Source organism: Vanellus vanellus (genome assembly GCF_965231255.1).
Source record: "Vanellus vanellus genome assembly, chromosome: 2".
In the NCBI taxonomy this organism is placed as follows: Eukaryota; Metazoa; Chordata; class Aves; order Charadriiformes; family Charadriidae; genus Vanellus; species Vanellus vanellus.
This window is the reverse complement of record NC_138906.1, coordinates 138,400,677-138,415,170: the sequence shown is the minus strand read 5'-3', so window position 1 is coordinate 138,415,170 and position 14,494 is coordinate 138,400,677. Positions and strand designations below refer to the sequence as shown.

The 14,494-nt window shown below is 43.9% G+C and overlaps 1 protein-coding gene across 1 annotated transcript in view; it reads right to left on the bottom strand.

The window, feature by feature from the left end:
- ZBTB10 (zinc finger and BTB domain containing 10) overlaps positions 1-12,924 on the bottom strand; it is a gene marked incomplete at its 5' end in the record, with an annotated part of 28,999 nt that extends 16,075 nt beyond the window's left edge. Inside the window, 2 exons of the mRNA XM_082499461.1 lie at positions 3,936-4,833; positions 11,977-12,924. Of these exons, the coding sequence (XP_082355587.1) occupies positions 3,936-4,833; positions 11,977-12,924 (1,846 nt within the window). The remainder of the gene's footprint in view (positions 1-3,935; positions 4,834-11,976) is intronic.
- Positions 12,925-14,494: the final 1,570 nt, after the last annotated feature.

Genomic DNA, 14,494 nt, shown 5'->3' with positions numbered 1-14,494 from the left:
ATTTTCACCATGGTAAATGGTTAATTGTAGGATGCACCCCGACTGTAAACAGTAAAGACATTTTTTATCAGATTATCAACTAGAAGAGAAAATATTAAGATAGGTGGTAACACTCAGTGTGAAGAAACACAGCTATTTTAATTAATATAGCTAAAATTGGAGAATGCTTGAAAGCTTCAGTAAAATTAGGTAAATGAAGTAAAACAGTATATGCGATTTAAAATCCATCTCAACTTAATGGACTTTTTTTGAAGCTCAAAGTGCTACTTTTTTACAGGGAAGGTGTTAAATATAAACTCACTGGCAATGCAGGGTGAGAGGAAAGAAGAGCTGACATATCCTTATGGATACCTGTAGAAAAACTCATTCAGCAAGGAACAGTTTAGCATTTTTGCTTTACTGCTACAAAAGGGGTAGCAGATACTTCAGAAATCTTTTACTGTTGATTACCTAATACTTACCTGGCAGTACCCAACTGGAAAGTCCATTTACTATAGAACTTAAGGGAGTGGCTTTTGGGGTAAATTTTTGTAGTGCGAGCAGTGTTCTTAAATAGGCTTCCCTTCCACCATATCTAGGGTATTTTGTTCCCGTCACAAGACCACCAGATAACCCAAAACCATAATCAAGGACACAACAAGTCACTTTGCATGTAAACGGACATCTCATAACTGCAACTGGTGTTGGTTATCCCCATCAGCACAAAGCGTAATAGCAGAAGCTCACTGTTTCCCTTTTAGCAACTAAAGGGACAACACACTCCTTAGCTTTCATCATAAAATTTTACTATTCTTTCTTTTTCTTCTCACAGTATTGTGTTATCTATCTATCTATTCCAAAAGACCTTTTCTTATGCATTTTTAACTCTCCCAGTGCCTATTATTTTTGGTAGGTTTTTATGTCCACAAGAAATTTAATCCACAACTAAAAAGTTACCGTATAACCCACGGGTTACTCTACAACTCATTCTTGTCATTCTTCCAATTCTCCACTCCTCCCCCTTCCTCCTCCCTCTTGCACCTTTTCTTGGGTGTAGAGGGAACAATTGAAAGAGTGTTTAAACGTGGAATCTACCTGCAGATGAAAGAAAAAGCTAGCCAGCAGTAGAGGAGAAAGAACACTGAACGCTGAAGCACAAACTACGAGTGAAAGTAAGCAATATCAAGCCCTATTTCCAATATCTCTTCTTGTTTCAAACAATGTGCATGCGTGTAAGAACTTCTTAAAGGAAAAGGTCATCTTAAAAATATATTAGATACGGCTTCCAAAATAGTTCTAACACTGACAGAAAATGTAATTATTTACCTGGGAGCACTTACGTTGTGCTCTGAAAGTACCAAGGAGATCATTAGTTGACACTATTTTATAGTTCAGTAAAATACACTGCCCCCTGCAAACACAGAACTTTCGCAGGAACCACAGCACAAATTCAGTGTGCCCCTAGCCTCTAGTACAGCTCTTTTCATCAAGATATTGCATGGATGTATTTTGTAATTTAATTCTTTAGCAAAATGTGTTACTGGAAACCTTGGTGCTTCTGTCCAAAAAAAATGAACAAGGACTAAACTTGTTTAATCATTACTGCACTGCCCATACCCTCCACTATTTCTTCATGAAAGATCCACAGCACATATTCAAATTCTGCAGAATGAAAACAAGTGTTTATTTCTGTTGCTGGGGACATGATTGAGTAGACATATTCTCTGTGGTATTTCCAACAGTAAAAGAGATTGAATATCTATCCCATATAAATCAGAAATAAAAATTGCATGCTAAATCTTGTCAGAAATTTATTTTTGTGCAATTAATATGTATACACATCCTCAGTTACTGCTCCAGACCCCCTGCTGCTCTTTTTCATGCTGCTGCAACTAAGTATGTATTCGCAAGTACTGTAGCCCAGCACAGGCAGCTTTGTTGTGTGGGTGCTGAGGACTCAACATCCCCACTATACACATCTAAAGGTGCTTTACTTAAGGCTAGATCCAACCTGGTGCTGTGGACCCAAGGCCTGTTAGCAGTTGGCACACAACAGGCATGTTTCTGAAACACAGCTTCTATTTTCATTGCAGCCAGGAAAAAACCCTGTGCAGGCTAAGAGAGCTTAGAGAGGAAGAGAAGATGAGGAAATTCACTTTACAAGTGCACACTCCCAAGTTGAACGGCAAAGCTGAAGTAGACCTACCCACTGAGTTCAGAGACGAAGACTAAACAACCCCCCTGAAGCATTTACAGAATGAGCATTAGCTCCTCATCACTGCTGCTTCTCCAGAGCTGCTCCCATTGTGCCACCCTACCTGCAAACCATATGGATGCATCTCATACTGACTGCCCATGCTCACGTGACAGACGTACATATCCGTAGCTCCAGCCTGCATCACTCTATATTGTCACACATCAGTGTGGTGCTCATGCACACACACGCTGGCAGAGATCAGCCCAGCGCAAAGTCACCACATGCTTTTTACCAGACTGCACTCCACCTGCGGCTTGCGTGCACCTCAGGGGCTGCCAGCCACACAGACCGGCATCCACAACACAACACTGCGGGCGGAGGTGTTTCAGGGCCCCAGGAGAAATGGCCTGTCCCTGCCACCACCAAATGGATTCCTTTCAGCCTTGTTTTCAAACAAGTCTGGGGGTACAGGAAGAAACTAAGGCCATCCTTCCTTCCAGCAAAATAAATATACCTTCCTAGACCCTCCCAGAACTCAAGCTGCTTTCAAATCTCCGTTTTGTCACTGGAATACAAAAATAACTGGAAATATTCTACACCCACAGTTGTGAATGCCGATTTATTTTTTTTTTAATTATTATTTTATTTCCCTCTTAATTCTACCCCTTGAGCCTGGGAAGCAGAGCATATCTACAGTTCCTTGGTGTTTGAAGGGCACATACATTTTAAAATGCTTTAGAAACAGACACATCTAAAGAACTTTGTTCCAGCTATGTCTCAAATCCACCTTTAATTTGACTTCTAAGCAGTTTTGAAAAATTACCCCAATTAATTCATCTAAAACTGATACAGGTAAATAGCAGTACTTCAAATATATACTTCAACTATTCATGGAGTACAATGACAATACCTTACAAAATAAAAACCTGAACTTCATAAAATTGCCCCAAATCCCAATTACACTGTGAACAGTCTGCTTAGAATTCTTTGTGTGACCATATTTGTTTAGCAAACAGATATTTAATCTTATTCTATCAGTTACATTAACCACAGATCCTTAAGGAAAAAGATCCTATTAATTCAGTCAATCTCGGGTTTTATTTAAAGAATAATTCAGCAAAAAGATATTCCCTCTACTATATGTCATTGTGGCATCTCTTTCCTATCTGTTTCACAAATCTGCTTTAAGATTTTCTATTATACTAGCCAGGATTATGTAATTTTGTAGCTTCCCAGATACCCCTACAATAAACAGCAGTGGAAAGCTGACTTCTGTTTCTGGATGACACTCAGGTGAGGGAGATTACCAAAAAAGTCTTTTGCTAGTGTAGGGAAGGAAATGATAAAGGCCCTTTCTCTCTGTGCAACCAGCAAACCTCATTAGCCACCATTTACCACTCCTTGATTTTTTGCCTAACATAGTGGCAAAATGTTTTTTGCCTAATATAGTGGCATATAGATTAAATGTAAATGTTAGAATTTTAGTTTCTACCAGCTGGTAACGATCCCCAACACAAGCATCAAATACAAATAGCATGTTACATACTGCATGGCACAGCACTGTCATTCCTTTCTCTAGCCAAAGATACACCGCTGTGCCCCAAGGTGGAGAATCAGATTATTGATTTAGTAACCTGACTGGTGTGCTGACGTTACTAAAAGATCCTATCCAGCATACCTTTATAGACATTATATTGTCATGTACTTTATTGAATAATTTAGTTTTCAAATTACATGACTGACATTAAGCAATATTTACCTGCTTCTTCTTTAATAAATGACAAATCTTCTTCTGGATATGGGACTGACGGTTGCAACACCGAGCAATCTTCTGAGTTCTCTTCAGTATTAGGTGGTATATTATAAATAAATCTCTTTGCAGTTTGGTTTTTCCTTCTTGCTTTTCCAGGTTCTTGAACTGATTGTCCCTGTGCACCCATGTCATTCCATACGAAAACTTTTCCCTCACCTTGAGATTCATTTTCAGCCATTTCAGGTGAGCTGTCCTGGACCCAACTGCAGTCATTCATTTGGTAGCTTTCCATTTGGCCCTCATCAATAGAGTAACCATCGTTCTCAGTTTTTATGCTACTTGCCAAGTTGGTGAGGTTTCGTGTTGCCCAGAAGCTGGCAACTTTCTGATCCCTTGGAGACAAACCATCCCTACTAACAGATCTTCTGTTGTAATCCACAACAACGGTCTCTGGAGCTTCTGATTTTATACTTATGTTTAAGGCATCTTTAATGAAGTTGCGGCAGGACTGGACAACCTCCGTCATCTGAAGGTAGCTGGCCACCGACATCACTTCAATGGCATTTTGGCTCGTAAGTACGAGGTTACCAGAATATAAGAAGTCCAAGATGACAGAAAAACCTTGAACAGCAACAACGTCTAAATAGGTAACAGTGGTTTGGTTACGGCTTTCTTTGTTTGTAAAGCAATACAGAGTCTTAAAGAAGCGGCTGCCTGCAACCAGGATGTTCTTGTGAGCTCTGAAGACCCTCCCGCTCACCACAATATTAACATCACAAAGAATGCCTTTCTTCCTCTGCTCGTTGAGCTCTTGCAGGAGCTGATAGCAGTAAGAGTTCTCATTTGGCCTGCTGTTAAAATCACAGTATCCTTCATTATTCAGTTCTGACGGTAACTCTGACTCCTGCAATTAAAAAAAACCCACAACCACAATTAGCTCTTAATGAATGCTCTCCTGAGTCCTCCAAAACTGTAATAAGGATATGAAAATACACTTAAGAAGATAATGTTATTCAAATATTTTTTTATTTATATTCTTGGTCATAAAGGCAAGCCGGAACATATAATTAAAAAATATTTCTGAAAACTAAGAATCACAATCTTATTCTGCACCCTCCGCCCCCAAATTTGAAACAAAAACAGGACTAGAAGAATTGCCTTGAGGGTAAAGGAAGCAAAATTTTGGCCAAAAGTAAGGAAAGATTTGGTTGAGTGAGAAGTACTTGTTTTTCTTAACTCACCTACATTAAAGATTCGGGAGTCTTTCTTTCCAGAGATTTAACTAAATTGTTCTCACATATCCAACCCCCCATTCTTCCCTAGAAATCTCCACTTAAGCAGGTAAGTAGAACCCTGATAACTGATTCAACATTTTCTCATGCTGCGAGATGAATACACAAAGATTAGGTCTCTATCTCCCAATCTAACAGTCTTGTGTGTTTTAAAGAAAACATATTACTGAAGTAGTTATAATAGTAGTTATATTTCTTATACAGTTCCACAAATTAGACATTTATTCTTAATTTCCTAATTGTGGCAGGCTTAGGATTATATAGCTGTATTACATGACAAGTGGACAGAATATTGCAGGCAACCAAACAAAACTTAAACTTCTATTCTGCTATTTAACTAAGACTTTATTGAATCAAGCTTCGCTGAAACTCTCTGGTAGCTACACCTTTAACTGGTACATATTTACTATAAAGATGATATGTACTTATTTGCCTCTCTACAACCTTTTTAAGATGTGATCTCAAAAGTGGGTTGAAAATTTTGCAAAAAGAAGTATCAGACAATCCAACACCAAGAAATTAGTTGTTATTAAAGATAAAGACAGTAAGAGGCTGATAAGCAACAAGGGATCTGAACTGGATTTTAGAGCATTTAGAAAACTTATAACTGATGTTTAGACAATGATAATTCAGAGCTGCTACAAAGCAGCAGCTAGGAGAAAGCAGAAAACACAGACTGGCCTATTTGAGACCATACTTAAATTGATTGACATGTGCTGCCAACTCTCTCTTCTTCCCTAGCAAATAAGGACAGTTCAAAACCGGCTGGTTCCAATACAGTTTAGGATGAGAGATCAGATTTTGCAAATTATATCACTATTTTCTCCTCTCATTTTCTAAAACAACTCAGATTTGGGGGCTAGAGGTATTGTTAAAACTAGACTGCCTCAACATTACAGGTCAAAATTAGCATTAGCAAAGTAATGTTAATGCTGTCATGAGCCCATAATCTATACAGGGGCTAAAATACATGTTGCAGAAAGGTACTACGCTTAATTTGGGCAGAAATCAGCTATATAAAAAAAGTTACTTTCCACCACACAGGAATTAGTGCATTAAATCAATACTCACCTCAAGTTATAAACCCAGTGTGGATCACTGGAATGACAACTGAGGCTGTAACTACATCCTCTGACATGGTATTTACATCTATAAACAGCAAATAATGCTCAGCATAACCAAAATAGAAACTGTACCATTTCAGCACCTCTTGCAGAGAAATTTCAGTTTGCTGTCACATTCAAGTTGCTTTTAAATCTCTACCCTTCTCAGAAAAACACTTCAGTGAAAAGAAGAGGTAGAAATAAAAGCAATTAGGCTTTTATGTGAAAACAAGCAACAGATCTTTGTTCAACCCTGGCTTAATTTTTTCTGCATACTCTCTGACATACCTAAGTACTCCCTCAGATCAGAGCTGTGAAAAAGTATGTCCCAAACATGTGACTGCTAAGTCTATCATTCTTTAAGTTCTCAGCAGATTTTGGATCTGGACTAGCTTCCTGTCACTCCAGCAACACATCACTGTGTAGTTTCAAAACACCAATTACACAGACTTTGGATCAGATTTAAGATGAAATTTATTGTACCCTAGAAAGTGTTGTCACTCCAGTCAAAGTCAATCATCAGTGACTTGCATCTCACACAGTAAATGTTAGGTAGATGCTATGATAGCTGACAATTTCATTCTCTGAGAACATCTTAAACACCACATGAAATTTAAAAATAATCTGCAGTGGTTCTTCTTACAAATGTCTGATTAAAGAATGGAGATACGGGTACATTTTAACTGAGCGTGTGTATGTATCCAATCAAGCTGATAAAAAAAGAAAATCAAGATTTACAATGTAGTTCTTTGTTTCCCAAGAAAATGACAAGCCAGCATGTAAAAATGAGATGCAGATCAATGACAAATGTACTATAGAAACACAAGATGGAAGCCTTCATTACAAAAAGACCACAAGGCTGAGTGAAAATAAGAGACATTGTGCAACTAATGTCCAATGTGTGTAATGTGTGTGTTGGGGGAAAGTGATCAGTATCGCAGCTTCACAGAAATGGGTGCATAAAGATTTTTAAAACTCACTGTAATATTGGAAGCAACTGTTTAACTGCAGATATGGAAATAGCTAACGCTAATGCCACACCGTAAATGAAATGAAAGACAAGTAGAATTAGTGTTTACTATGAGAAAAACGGAGAAAAAAAAATTAATATCCCTTGGAGAAATTTAAACACCTACTCTTTGTAGCCGAAAAAGTACAATACAGTTCAATATGATGTATTCTATACAGTTAAATAGGAAGCTTCTGTTACTTATGTTGTGCTCATGGCACATCATCATAAGGGCACTGATTTTCTGATAAGAAACACGAACTAATGATATTTGCTTAGATGTCAATTATATTTGCAGAATACAGACCAAATATTCCCATCACCTAAGTTTCTCAACACCAAACCACCTTATTCTTTAATCAAAACAGATTAAAAAAAAGTCTAGAACAAAAATCAGGACTATTTCAGTTTTGTTTGTGGAATCTACAGCCTTGTAAATCTGAAAAGCTTCTCTCTGTAAGGGAGATTAAGCAGCCTAACAGAACAGACACTGCTCAAGGAAACTAATATTGTGCTCAGTTTCAATTAGTTAGACTCATCTGAATACAGCCAAAGATAAATGACTATCCATATGTATAATTCACTAATTAAACTTGCCTAAAAGCTAATAAGAGCTGAAACAGATGATCAAAAACTGCTACTAGAAACTCGCTTTTCTTTCTCCTCCTGTGCCATCAGCATACTCTGCCTCCTGGGAGCGGGGTGGGGGGTGGGCGGGGGGGGGGGGTGGGGGTGGGGGTGGGGGGTGGGGCAAACAAAAAACAAACCAAACCAAATAACCCAATCTAACCATAGATTCCATCTCAGCTGCATGTATATGAAAAGTAGTTATTTTTGTAATCCCTTCCCCGCTACCACACCTTTCTTTACAGCAGGACCCTATGCCCTCAAATTAATTCTAATACTGAAAAATGGATTCTCTAACAAAGTGAGGTCTCAGGAACTTCATAAGCAAGTGCAGCTACAGAGGAAAATTATCTCAAAATAATATCTCTATGAACCTATCAGCTGCATGCATGATGCTATGCTGCCGTTTTGCATGCCGTAGCATCACTCACAGAAAACTCAGCAATTTAAAACCGTTCCATTAAGTGCCTCTAACATCCAATCGGGTAGTTCAAGGTCTGGTAAAAACACTACATAAAAATACAGTAAATGATAGTCCTTACTCTGAAGGCCTGAATTCCTCCTCAACTTTTTTGCTCTTCTAAGAGTAATTCAAGAAGTTAAACTTAGAACACTATAATGTAACTCTTGCATCTGAAGCACGACTTCTATTCATCACCGCTCACATAAAGCAAACAATTACAATTCACATGGAAAAAATAACACATCAAAGGCCTTCCTCCTTTTGGAGAGCTTCTGCTTTAAACCAACATGCCTGTTAGGCTGGAGAAAGCTTTTCTGGCAGTATTTCCAAAGCTCAGCTTCAAATTATGTCCAGAGAGAAAATGTTTTAAGAAGCTGCTTCGAGGGGAGGAAACCCCAGCAGCCAATAAATCTGCATCTAATGGATCTAAATTCATCACAGAATTAAAATCTTTTGCAGTGATTTCCCAGTAAATGTCTATTTCTTAAGATTTTTGCAACACGATAGCCTGTTTATTTAAAAAACGAAGGTAGTTTCAAGAAGATTGAATCTTTCCTTAAGCTTTAGTATGAAGATAGATTATTTTTAAAATGAGAACAGAGAAAAAAAAAAGTCAAGATTTTTGTCTTAGAAAGAAGCACCGACTGACAGCTCCATACCCTTGAATTACAGCAGCTGCAACCACTTGTGATGTATTTTGGCATTCCAAATTAAACGTATCCCAAAAATAAACTGAAATCATCACTCATTTCTTCATGAGTGTTATATCCAACAGACCTATAGAAATTTCCACTGCTTTACTGTCTTAACACCTACAGTTTCCTTTTTGCACTTGAACAGTGGCACTATGCCATATGTTTATTAGCAGCTGTTAAACATGCCCTGCAGTTGAAGCTTGTCAAGTCAAGAATACATGTGTGTTGTCTTTAAGACAAAGGCTGAAAGATCTCTCCCAAGTTTCATTAAATCTAAATGGCTTTGCTGCCTCATTATGTATGTTGGAAATATGGTCAGGGTACAAATTACCTACTTTTGTTCCAAGTATCTGGTATCATGGCATTAAGGAAAAAATGGGGCTATTGTTTTGGTATTAATTTAAACATATGTATCAAGAGAAATTCAAGTGCTATTAAAAGTGTGAAAGGATATGGAAAATAAACATAAAAGCGGAAAAAAAACAGATTCTTAATCAGATTTTTGATAAAGCAAGTGTGACCTGAAAGTGCACCACAAAGAAAATTACATTGACTCTTGAAAAACTGCAATTCCTTCCCTTGTGAGAAGTTTTTAACTGAAATATAATTGCACTGGGATGCACGCAGCACTGTTTTTCATTTGAAAACACTAATCTCTGTACAACTACCTTATAGAAGCTTACTTTGTCCAAACCTTATCTTCAATACAGCACAAAAGAACCACTAACACATCTCATCTATCCTACCGTTTCATTTATTATTACAGTTACTACAAATATTTTTTCTTAAACTATCTGTGGTATAAAAGCAGATGCTCACTTTTATAAAGATTCCCATGACAAAGGAAGGTTAATCTTCAAATAAATACTTACACTAACTTTTAAGCTACTGTGACATGCAAGCCAATGTTCTGTCCCCCCTTCCCCCTCTTGGTATTTAAGTCCTATCCCCAGTCTGGCGTAAGAAGACAGGAAGAAAAAAATAGTAAGTTTAGTAGGAAAAATTGCTCGGAATACGTTTTATTTACGTGTAGCTTAATGGGAGTAAGAGAAACTTCAAAGTGTGGCATGAATTAGCAACATCTACTGACACGGTACAGAGTGACAGGACATACCTGTGCAGGGTAATCTTCACAACTCAAAGTTAGAAACTAGGCAACAAGATGGTAAGCAATATAATGCAATAACACTAAACAGAAAGCATATTTTCAAAGATACAAAGAGGAAAAAGAAATTTAAGAATGAAAGTTTCAAAATTAGAAACAAGTTATTTAAAACAAGTTTGGCTAGAGTACTGCAGAGCGAATAGCAAACCCCAGATTGGAGGAAACTGATAAGATGACCTACTGCCATGAAACGTCTGTAACAACAGCTGCCTTAGAAATACACTTACTGAAAAGATAGTATTACTCATCTTGGAAGCAAACATTGCATTTGTAACTCAAAAAAAACCCAGTATTTCAGATAACTGATATGTATGCACCATTAAGGTTCTCCTTGTAGTCCTGCAGTAGTTTCACTTAAAACTTGCATAACTTTTCCAACTAGCTCTATGAAAACCTACGTTCACCTAACATTTTACCTATTGTCCTGATATCCTACCCAAACATTAGAATAGCAGCTCTTGTCCAAGGTACCCTGAGCTCCTTAAAGTGCTCAAGCAATAATCTCAATTTAACTTTTGCACTACAATTCGGACTCCAGATACATCTATACAACCAAAGAGGACGTTTTAATTAAAACTGAGCTCTAAATAAGGGAAAATTGAGTGATCGGGGCTTAATTCTGACTAATAACTCAAGTTCAGCCTAACAGCTCACGTACTAGCCTAACCTGAAGCACATTATCTTGTGCCCGCTGGCAAGTTTAGTGCCAGCTAGGCGATCCGAGTGAACTTTTGCAGCGCAGACATCCTTAGGAGGACAGGCTGCAGAAGGCTGGTGATTCAACACGAGTACTCTTTAGGAGCTTTTCATCCACATATGTTCTGGAGTTAGCCCTGCCTTATTCGTAAGAGCAGCCAAGAAACACAATAACTTTAAGTTCAGCGGGGAACACGAAGAGTTTCGCTAGTCCTAAAGCACTGGAGGAGAGCTGGCATATTAACATGGCTTTCAGGAAACCACACGTTTATCTCAAACATACACCAAGCAATTGCAGACTTCTTGCTCACTAACTCAATCTAAAGCAACACAATTGGGAAAAAGATTTAGGCGAGAAGGTCTCGACTATACAGTTGTGAGATTAATGCACAGGGATCGTACCGTTAAGAACGGCAGAGTAATGGTAATTTCACGCTGGCAAGTCCCGGTTTCACACGCAGTCGTTAGCCGGACACTACCCTCCCCTCCCCTCCCCAGTACCGCAGGAGGAAGTTGTAACGAGTGCTTTTAAATCAGTGCTGCAACACTGGTATTCGTACGCAACTTTATCCCACATTGCCGGTTTATCTTCGCGAGATAAACAGATAAACTAATGAAAACGGCATTCGCTACCTCCGAACGCGTAGCGCTAACCAGATACAGCAATAGTTGGTGCAAACCCTCCCTCCCCTCCCGGCCCCCGGGGCTGCACACCGGCAGCGCTGACAGCACTCTGCCTGCCCGGGTCCAGCGGCAGAGTCACCCCAAAATCGCAAAGCGGACTCGTCCCCCCGCTCCAGAGGCGACATGCGCGAGCAGCACGGCATGCCCAGCCCGCCGGGCGACAACAAACACAGGAAGCCATTTAAAGAAGTTCACACACGTGGGCATAACACCCCCTACGCGAAAGGGGCGGCCGCCCTCTCCACAGCCGGGGACGTCCCGTCCCGTCCCCCCTCTCCCCTCCCCGCCACCCAGCCCGGCCCGCCTTCCCTACCTGCTCGGCGCTGACGGGCTCGTTGAGGCGATGCTCGGCGGAGAGGTGGTGCCGCAGGAGCAGGGCCCGCTTGTAGTTGCGGGTGCCCTTGCAGAGCTCGTCGTGCCCCCCCGGCAGGGCCCCGCCGGCCATGATCAGCTCCGGGGGGGCGGCGGCGGCAGCGGCGGCGGTACACCAGGCGCAGGACATGAGGCCGGTCTCCTGGCAGTAGTAGAGCCATGGGAACTCCTTGAGCCAGGAGCCCTGGAAGGAGATGTGCAGCTTCTGCAGCAGCGACTTGGGCCTGGCTAGCGGGAAATGCTTGATGCTCTCCCCCTCCCCCGCACCCACGCTGCTGCCCTCCGCCTCGTCCCCTCCGTCGCCCCCAGACCGCCTGCTGCTGCTGCAGCTGCCGCCCTCGGCGCCGCTGCCGTCGCCCAGGCTGCCCCCTTCGCCGTCCTCTTCGTCGTCGCTGCTGTCACTCAGGGAGCCCCCGTCCTGGACCAGCTCCTTCCCCTCCAGCAGGCCCTCCGGCTCCAGGCCCTCCGCGCCCTCCAGCTCCATCTCCTCGTCCGCCCCCCGCCCATTGAAGTGCTTCCGCGGCCAGGCCGAGGCCTCGCAGCCATTGTTAGCGGCGGAGGGGGCGGCCAGGAGCCCCCCGCCGCCCCGAAAGGCCAATGTCCGGCGGTTTCTCTCGGCGAACATGGGGCCGGCGGCGGGGGGGGAGACGGCGTCCTGAGGCAGCAGCAGCTCCTTCTCATCGGCGGCGGCCTCCAGCTCCTCGGCCTCCAGCCCCTCCAGCTCCACTTCCTCGTCCGCCCCGCGCCCGTTCAGCGGCTCGGGGTCCTGCCGGTCCCAGGCCTCGGCCGCGCTGCCGGTCCCGCCGCCGGCCGCCGCCGCCGCGGCGGCAGCGGCGATCAGGCCGCCTCCCCGGAACGCCAGCGTCCGCCGGTTCATCTCCGCGAACATGGCGGGCGCGCGCGCGCCCCCCGCCCGCCGCCGCCTCGCGCCCCTGGCCCGCCGCTCCCCGCCCGGCCGAGGGCTCTGCCCGCGGGAAGGAAGGAGGCGCCGGCTGCCGTGCGGGAAGGGCGGGGGCGGCGGCCGAGAGAAACGAAGTCCGGCCGCTTGTTTCCCCCCCCCGCCCGCCGCCCCGGCTCCGGCCTAGATCACCGCCGCTGGGCTTCCCCCCCACAATGGATCCGGCACGGCGGCGCTTCCGTCCCAACAGGCCCCGGATCAGGTCGAATGGCAAATGAACAACGGACTGCTCCCACAATGCACCGGGAGAGCCACCGCAGGGGAGGGGGAGCGCGAGCGGGGGGCGGGCGGGGGGGACGGGGGACGGCGGGGCGGGCGGGCGGCGCAGGGGCGCGTGACGCGCCCCTGCGCCGCCCGCCCGCCCCGCCGTCCCCCGTCCCCCGCCGCCGCCGCCACCCGGCAAGGGAGAGGGGGGGCCCACGGATCCTGATGGGCGAGCGGGGCCAACGGCGCGGCTGAGGCACCCGACGGGCGCGCAGAGCGCGGCGGTACCGTTAGTCGCCGGGCGGGCGGGGCGCGTGCGCGGGGCCGCACGTGCCCGGGCGGGGCGGGGCGGGGCGGGGCGGGGCGCTTCCCTCTGTGGGGCCTAAGGCGCGAGGCCCGGCCTGGCGGCACAGGCGCCGTGGGGGTGACACACCACCTCCACAGCACACTGTCACTGGTTTCTTCCCCCACAGCCCGTGGGATGGGGGAAGAAAAGAGGGAAAGCACAAAAATGTCCCAGGTCCAGGTACAAAAGGGTTTAATAAGTGGAAATAGCAGGAGAAGAAAGAAGGAAGACTGAACAAGCGATGCTGGGGGAATCTCCACCTCCCACAGGGAGAGCGATGCCCACCCGGTACCTGAGGAAAAGATGGTGAACTTCCCTAAACACATCCTCCTCCTCCCCCCCAAGAAAGCTGGAGAGGGGCTTTTTACAGTGGTATGTAGTGATAGGATGAGAGGGAATGGCTTCAAACTGGAAAAATGGACATTTAGATTAGCTATTAGGAAGAAATTTTTCACTCTGAGGGTGGTGAGGCACTGGAACAGGTTACCCAGAGATGTAGTTACCCTGTTCCTGTAGGTGTTCAAGGCCAGGCTGGATGGGGCTGTGAGCAACCTGGTCTAGCAGGAAGTGTCCCTGCCTATGGCAGGGGGGTTGGAACTCGATGATCTTTAAGGTCCCTTCCAACCCAAACCATTCTATGGTTCTATGAATCTCTCTCTCACCGGTTCACATCATCTGCCTGGTTGTGTCGCCCCCCCAGCCACTTTGGCATCCCTAACCTGGTCACTGAGGGGGCAGAGTAAGAAACAGAAAAGGCCTTGGTGCTGTGCAAACACCGTTCACGTATCACAAATCTAAACCCCAGCCCCATACCTCCTGCTTTGATCCCATCCCAGCCAGGCACAGTAAAACAGATAACAAAAGATGTCAGTGAGGGAGAACTATAGAGTCTTCCAGATGAAGTATGGTGTTGTAGCTGTTGTGTAATGTCATATATTCCATAATTTAAAA